The sequence below is a fragment of the Eurypyga helias genome, unplaced genomic scaffold (assembly GCF_000690775.1).
Source record: "Eurypyga helias isolate BGI_N326 unplaced genomic scaffold, ASM69077v1 scaffold5812, whole genome shotgun sequence".
Lineage (NCBI taxonomy): Eukaryota > Metazoa > Chordata > Aves > Eurypygiformes > Eurypygidae > Eurypyga > Eurypyga helias.
The window spans coordinates 3193-11250 of NW_010237703.1; the positions used below are offsets into that span (position 1 = coordinate 3193).

General features: G+C 39.8%; 1 protein-coding gene across 1 annotated transcript in view; it reads left to right on the forward strand.

The window, feature by feature from the left end:
• Positions 1 to 2355: 2355 nt before the first annotated feature.
• Positions 2356 to 8058, forward strand: part of CFTR (cystic fibrosis transmembrane conductance regulator (ATP-binding cassette sub-family C, member 7)) — a gene marked incomplete at its 5' end in the record, with an annotated part of 76959 nt that continues 71256 nt past the window's right edge. The window contains 3 exons of the mRNA XM_010147550.1: positions 2356 to 2454; positions 3506 to 3659; positions 4944 to 5055. Coding sequence (XP_010145852.1) covers positions 2356 to 2454; positions 3506 to 3659; positions 4944 to 5055 — 365 coding nt within the window. The remainder of the gene's footprint in view (positions 2455 to 3505; positions 3660 to 4943; positions 5056 to 8058) is intronic.

The following is an 8058-nucleotide window of genomic DNA, read 5'->3' on the forward strand; positions in this document are numbered from 1 at the left end:
CTATTGACAAGTTAACAGTCTGTCTTAATACTCTTTGGAAAGCCAATGACATCTGTCCTATCGGTACAATTTGCTCGAGTAGGATGAGGCTAAATGTTCTGAATGTTTCAGCTGTAGTAAGAAATGTGTTATATATTGTGAAAGTGAATGGCAAATGAATGATCATTAGCAATCTACCAAAAAAGAAGTTAAAACAGTATGTTATGTATATGATATTTACATATCAAGCTCATAAGGTATTTTTTGCTACAGGCAGTCAATAATAGAGGTGGAACTTGTTTTCCTTCTTTTCTTCTTTCCTGCTGTACACCCTTGAAACTTGTCCCCTGCTGGGTTTCATGTCTGTGTACCCATAATAACATTCCTAGTTAGTGGCAAAACTCTGACAGCACTACAGGTTTCTCCGTGAAAGAGTTCATTAAATGCTATCCAATAATCCAGTGGCATTTGCTAACGTAATGCTATAAAGCCAATCTGTTTCCCTTCCTTCTTGCTCTCTTCCTTTCAAAAGAAGTTTCTCATTCTCCGAAGACGAGGAGAAAAAACTCAGATCTAAAACTGGCAGATCATTCCTATTAAGCAATAAAATAGATGAGCCATATTCATTGACAAAGTCTTATTCAGCTGAATTACCTGGTCATAAACATGGATAACTACAGTTAAAATAAATTTACAGCCATTTTGCATTTCAAAGTGGCAAAGAATCCAGAGCATAATGGTAAACTGGATGCTCTTGGAATCTGGCAAAAAATTGATTTTAGGAGATATTTATGTATTCTAGGTCTAGTGTATTCCTTTTTATAATATATATGCTGTCTCCCACAGTTCTTGACAACACAACCCAAGCAGCTGTTGAAAATCTGCCTTGAGACAAACAGCACGTGACAAGCTAACTCCTCCCACGATTACCACTCCAACCCAGAGCCACTTGGCACAGCTTGCAAATTGGCCAGCTCTAGTTAGGGTGGGACGTTCGAGCCAGGCCAGGGTACCTGGGGGATGAACAGCTCTGCAAGCCCTGCCAGCAGCCTGCCCTAGGAACCTGGCTGCAGGCTAGGAGGTCCCTGGAGCAGGGTGTCAGCACGGCTCCTTTGCTTGGCTGCAGCAGTTCATCTACCATTGTTGCACCTACCCTGATGAGTAGAGATATGAGGACAAGGGCTGCACTAAGTCTATTGGATTTGTTGGCTTGGGAGAAGAGGGTGGTTTAGGGACCACATAATTTGGGTGGCACTGACAAGCGCACTCGGTTAAACACTGAGTAGAACAAGAGACATTCCTCGGAGTACATGAGATCTACTAAGCATGCCACCTTCCCCAAGTGATAAAGCAACCACTCCACTCACTTTCTAAATGCAGACATGTTTTGTTACCAGGCAGTGGCAAAATGCCAGGGTAGGTGCTAATGAAAAGTATAAATAAAATCAGATGTGTGGGGCGAAACAGTACAATGCAAAATGTTTTCCCAAAACATACAAGGCCTGAAACTGAAAAGCATTTCTCATTTGGCAAGTTGGGAATTGCTTATTGAAGCCTCAAAGCATTACTAAGGGGCTCAGCAAGGTTATTACTTAGCGACGGTATTGGGAATTAAGGAGGTTGCTTAGGAAGTACTGTTGCTGACTTATATTAGCTGCAGTAGTGCTGTGGTGTCCCATACCTTGTATTCATTTTAACTTTGCCAAAATATCTGCGTATGCAGAACTCCCGGTGAAGCCAGTCCGTGGGAGTTTCTCTTCCCAAAGGACAAGGATTAGCCATTTCTCCATAAGATGTGCACAAGGCCAGTGGCAACTGGTCTTTTCTGCCATCAGGAGCTGACAAAATACAAATCAGGATCTGGTTTACCATTTGCAGTGGCCATGAAAGACTTTCACATAACAGTATGATTTTAAATTCAGACGTTTTCTTTTAATACATCTTATTACATCCCTGAAAACATTGGCCCCTATTTCCAGTAATAGTAAAGTTTATGGATGTTTTACCAATGAATCTCCAAGGCGGACTCTCCGAGCTGCCTTGCTGTAACATACTGAGTCCTGTGTTATTTCTCAGCTACAGTGCTGACAGAGACTGAGATAAAGCCCATATGATTCATCTGAAACTGTAGTATGATTGCAGAAATGAAGGATAATCTTCTAATTTCTTAAAACACATTCTCTTTTCAGTGGGTGTGAAATAAATGTTCACTTGGGAAATATCTTTGTGCTTCACTGAATTATGGGGATTATAGACTGGTGTCTCATATGATTCAGAACTTCGCTAAAGTAGATGTTAGAGTGTTCATGTGTGTGCACGTAGTTGCACACAAATAGGCTTTGAGAGTGGTGCTGAGGCCTTTTCGCATTCATGTAGTGTCTAATGACACTCTCTCACCTTTGTATCGACCTCTTTGCACCATCAGAGGCTGCAGTGGAGAATGTGAATATGATACATGCTCTTACAGGCATACGGGTAAGTATCTCCAATCAACTGGTTTTGCTAAGTGACCATGGGAAACATTATTGCATTTCGATTGCGATGTTGTTAAGCGTTGCCTATGAAGACAATAATTTAAAACAAAAATTTCTGAAATTATTGAAGTTTTGCAGATCGCAACTTTTATCATAATCATAAAACGTACAGGTGTTTTTTACAAACTGTGCTTTCATATGGAAACATGACAGCAGTCAACCACAAGCTAATTCTTTCACAGGCATTTCATTTTTTAATGGAAGTATTTTTTAACAGTGGCAGTAAAGCAGAAACTCAAGTAGTTTCGGAATAGACCACCGGTTCTTATGGTTGCTTGTTTATGTATTGTTTCGGTCTTGTGCTTTCAAAAAGATTTCTGAACAGAACCTGCTGCAAAATTTTATTCAATTTGGCACTTGGGGATTTGTAGGCCTTTCAGGAACCAAATTGTTTGATAAAATTAGTAATGGCTTATGAAGACTTCCTCTGCAGAGTAGCCGTTGTCGAGTTTTGTCCTGCTTTGCTGCAATTCAGGAGGCCCTTTAAAGTGGCATTAAATTTTTCAACCTGACATTTGAAAAAAAAGAAAAGCAAAATGTTTACATATGATGGATGCAATGAAGATCCTACGAGGAGTCCTGTGAAAGATCTCGCGTGTTCTTCAGTGCGTACCACAGTGTAAGCTGCCAAAGGAACACTCAAGTTGTGTCAAGATTTTCTTTCTTATAGGAAACGTACACATGCAATTTACTATGGTTCTGATTTATTATTCATTTATATGGATGCAGCACATATTTGGAAATATAGTTCAGAGGTCTCAATTTGTCTGCTACTGACTGAATAGGAAGTTTGGGGCATGATCCCACCCCAAAACTATAAAATGCAATAGTTTTGGAATTATTCTTTTAATGTTATTTTTCGATGTAGTTTTGTAAATACAATCCAGAGCTGCACTATATTATGTCATATTGTGGGTGTGTATATGTGTGTGCATATAGACATACCTGGGTGCTGTGGTCAAAATACTCAGGGTGACACAATGCAACTGCAGAATTAACCTCAAAACTGGCTTTTTTTTTTCCCCCCCTGCTTAGATGGACAAAACCAATTTTGAAAAAGGGTTACAGACGACGGTTGGAGCTGTCAGATATTTATCAAATCCCTTCTGCAGACTCTGCTGATAATCTTTCTGAAAAACTAGAAAGGTATGAAAGATTCATGAAATAACTTTGCTTCAGGAATCACACTGCAATTGTCATTAAAACTTGTTGGATAGGATGTTTAAATAGCATTGGATTCAAGCTGGTTGCACCCATTGACTGGCTCAACTGTGTCCTCATTCAGCACGCAGTTGTCCTTTGGAGCTGACTGGGATCCCTGGTGCAGATGTATCACCTAGGTGCTCTCAATTACTATGTACAGGTACCTGTGACATCTGCCTATTGACTAGTGGGACTAGACTCATGGTTTCAATGTTAGTTCCCTGTTCTGCTGTTCTTTCTTCCCAGAACACCCTCATAAAACTTTGATTTATTTTTTCTTTAATTAATTCTTAATTTCTTTTGAAACCACTGTTGAAAGATTAAGTGCCTCTGTAGAAATCATGCCCTGACTTTCCTCATATAGGCTTCCTCTCTACTCTACCCTATTTCATTGGGTACTAATTCAGAAACTGTGCTGCACTTGGGACTAACTCTTACAGATACAAGTGCCTAAATCCAGTCCTTCTCCCCTCACCTCCAGTGTAGCTTTCCCTGGTGTGCTGGGGCTGCTCATGTCTGCACTGTTGTGCCAATCCAATTAAACTTAATTGCAGCGTGACATACGTATTCAAAACCGTTGGAAAGTGTTGAGAACATTGGTATGATTAATGAATTTTGATGGTTTATCAGTGGAATATTCTGGGTATTTAATACTCAGTCGAAAAATGGAGAAAAGGGTTAGCTGAGGGAAATCCTTAGGAGTGCTTTAATCTGCGAGCTGAATTTAAACATATGCTTTCTGTATACAGCATTCCTTCTGACCAGGACTTTATTTTCAAATAGAAAATTATTGTCCCAACAACACAGGTTAAAAATAATACTGTGCAGTAGAAAAGTCACATTTTTGATGCTTTGTTGGCGTTTTCTTTTTTGCAGACTGGAAGAGCTCCAAAACGTTTATTTGCCTATTATTTGTGCTTTGGTCTTGAGTACAGCAGGTTTCTTTAGAACATACAATGTGACCTTTTCATGAATTAATTCCCTGTGGGGTGATGTATGGCTGAGTATTTAAAACTGCCAAATATGTGGCTGAACTAGGTTTGAACTTCTATTGATCTACCAAGTCAACGAAGGCCAGGTCTTTGGGGTCTCTGCAAAGCTTTCTTTCATCAGTCACCTTAGCTAAGTCTCCTTGGATATACTTGAGTGAAGTGAAGAATGTCAGAGCCATAGACCCATGTATTTGCTCACGCAACTTAATGGTCTTGTTTTTCGGTTCCTTTTCAGAGAGTGGGACAGAGAGCTGGCAACTTCAGAGAAAAAACCCAAACTTATTAATGCTCTTCGACGATGCTTTTTCTGGAAATTTATGTTCTATGGAGTAATGCTGTATTTAGGGGTAAGATTTGTTCTATTCAGTAAACTTTTAGTGTTCCGTAAATAGATCAAGCCTTAGGCATTGCTACATTGATACAGAATCCTGTGAATAGCTACAGATTTTTCTCTGTGTATTGCTTATAAAGATGATAAAGAGAAATACTCAGGGACCTTCATAAAAAGATAGTTTATGAGAATGGCTTAGGTTCTTTAAAGCATACATACTAATAGTTGGGAAATGTGTGTAGAGTTAGGTGCTGACATGTGCTTCTCCAGGTGCAGGTAGAGCACCTGAATTTTTGTGTCGCTGCTGAACTGAAGTAATTATTTTCTCATGTTATGTTTTTTAAGAATTTTCAAAATAATTTTCTGCCCTTATATTAGAACAAATGATACTGCGATTTCACATGATTCGGTCATTTATGTCAATATGACTATCAGTCGGCTTCATGGTTAAATGCTTTATTCAGGTTTATTTATGCAATACACAAGTTGCTTTCATCTGTGGTAACAATTCTGCATAAATAACTGTGTGAAATATCCTTGGATCTTGGTGCTGTTAGTGCCTCACAGTGTATGGTCGAGAGCTTGATGTGAAAGTCTGAACTGATTATGTTTATCACCTTTCCAACATGTTAGGATTACCCTGATTTACCAAATGCCACCTGTTTGACAGTCCTATCACTGGGGTTAGGAGCTGTGAAAATAGTTGTTATTAATGGTGTCTCACAGGGGGTGTTGGATAGCCAGACTGTAAATCTGAAAAATACTGTTAACCAATATGTACATTAAAAATTCATGTTATTTTCAAGTTTCTACAATTTAGTGGTAGAAATGAGATACTAAACTCTATGCTTCTCTGTTCAGAATGCTGTGGTATCAGAAACTGCAGCTGTAATAGCCCAAATGGCCTGAAGTGGTCAGAGGTACTCAGACAGTCAGTGTTTTCAGATGTGTGATGGATCTGTAGGCCAGATTTTTATTTTTTGGAAGGGTTGATACAGAAAGGAACTAATTAGGGCATTAGTGTTGGATGTGGTCTGGTTCAGCTGTACTTTCAAGATCATGGATTGGGCAGAAGAAGAGTGAAAGGGGGATCTATGGAGAAGACCCCACAAATGTCTTTGAAGTTCATGTTGTTTGCTATAAAACCAGACTCCGCTTTTGTTCTCGCTAGGAAGTGGAGAGAAGTCGAGGGGTCCTCTCTCAAGGACCTATTCCAAGAGAACAGCAGAGTTACAGAAAAGTAAACCTTCATGGCCATTAGAATGACCCCTCTCCTAGGCAGGAAGGGGACAGTAGTGTGGAGTTGTCATCATGCCCATGGACTTCCTACTGACTCAACTGTAGAAGAGGAATTTCAAGCCAGGTAGATCTTACAGTAGGTAGATGAAGAAAGATCATAATCTGCTCTATGGCAGCCATGGCAGATATATGCTAAGTGAAATCACAGCAGCACCTATACCCTCAAGGTTTGATATTTTTGTAAAAATTGCTTGGAACAAATAAATAAGAATATCCTGAAAACTGAAATACAAGTTCTTAACCGTATGCAGACTTTTCAGCATTAAAAAGGAACTTCTTAAGGGTGAAAAGTTTAAATGCATCAGGCAGTCTTTCAGATCAAAGAGCGTTTTTCAAGTTAAGCATCGAACTTGGAGCCTGACTTCTGCTAGTTTTACGCTGAAATGGTTCCACCCCAATAAACTTCCATGGAATCCCTCCTGTTTACACGGCTGTGTGCAAGACAGACTAATCTTGCAGATTACAAAATAGGTACATTTATTTAGGGTCCTGGGATGAAAATCCTGTAAAATATTCATAAGTGTATTAATTTGGACTACCAACGATGCAAATATTCTGGTTTAGATCGCTGTTAATTTGATTTGGATATTTGATAACAGACTACAAGTGATGGAAAAACTGACTGCTTCTTTCTCTCGTAACACCTTGTCTGAGGGAAAAGAGTATCAGTAATAGAATCAGAAAAGTCACAAAGTAAATGCTCAAAAGAAAAAGGAAGAAATTCTCTAAAGAAAATTATTTTTTTTCTGCAGCATTCACATTCTTTCTGGTCTACAAAAAAATGTAGGATGTACCTCAGTCTGTCATGCTGCTTCATGGATTAAAAATTTAAAAAAAAAATTCTGTAGGCCTTAATTTTTTGCATTCTCATTTAGACTGTCCCCCAGATGTAGCTCGTAAAGAACAACTGTGAAATTTCTCAGCATCAAGGCTTGATTTTAAAAATACAACCTACAGTGGAAAAGTTCTTTACATGTTATCTTTTTGCTTCCTTCTCGTGGGTAGAAACACCTACACGTGCATGTACAAAAATTCTGATGAAAATCAGGGAATCAAGAGCTCCCAAGCCAACTTTGTTCTCTCCCATTTTAAACCTCTGTAACTTGTTGGGCTCTTGTCACTAACGGAGAGCCTCAGATCTCCTCTCCCTGCCTCTTGCCACAGCATGAGGTCATCACTGCTGCAGGGCTGGTTCGAGGAGACGTGCTGTGCGTGCTTTCTGCATACATAGGGGCTGTACAAGGAGAAATGGGAGGTGATGGTTATGGTGCTGTCTGTGCTCGCTCTGGAGAGCTTTTCTGTGTCAGACCCTGGGCTGTTTGACTGGTATGCAGGGCTGGTGGGAGGCAAGGTGGCTAGAATGGAAGTTGATGAGTCAATCATTTGCCTTTGCACAGGTAGTGCAGTTAACCATCTAGGACAGGTCCTCTTGGTATCCACGGGGCTGGGTAATAACCCTTCTCTCTGTACTCCTTCACCTTGTTTGGCGATTTGCTGGGGTGAGAGCCTTTCCTTGAGGACTCCTACAGAGCTCTGGCTTTTATTTACTTCTGCCATCTCATTACTGCCTTTAGTTTGTTAACCTTTTACCTCACCAAGGCAGCAACTCCTTATTCGTGTCAGATTTGTATTTAAAAAACCCCAGCAGTTCTACAAATCTAGCCTACCATACACTATAATATGTGTTCCTGCAGTCCTCCAGCCAAAACTTCCCCTGTAA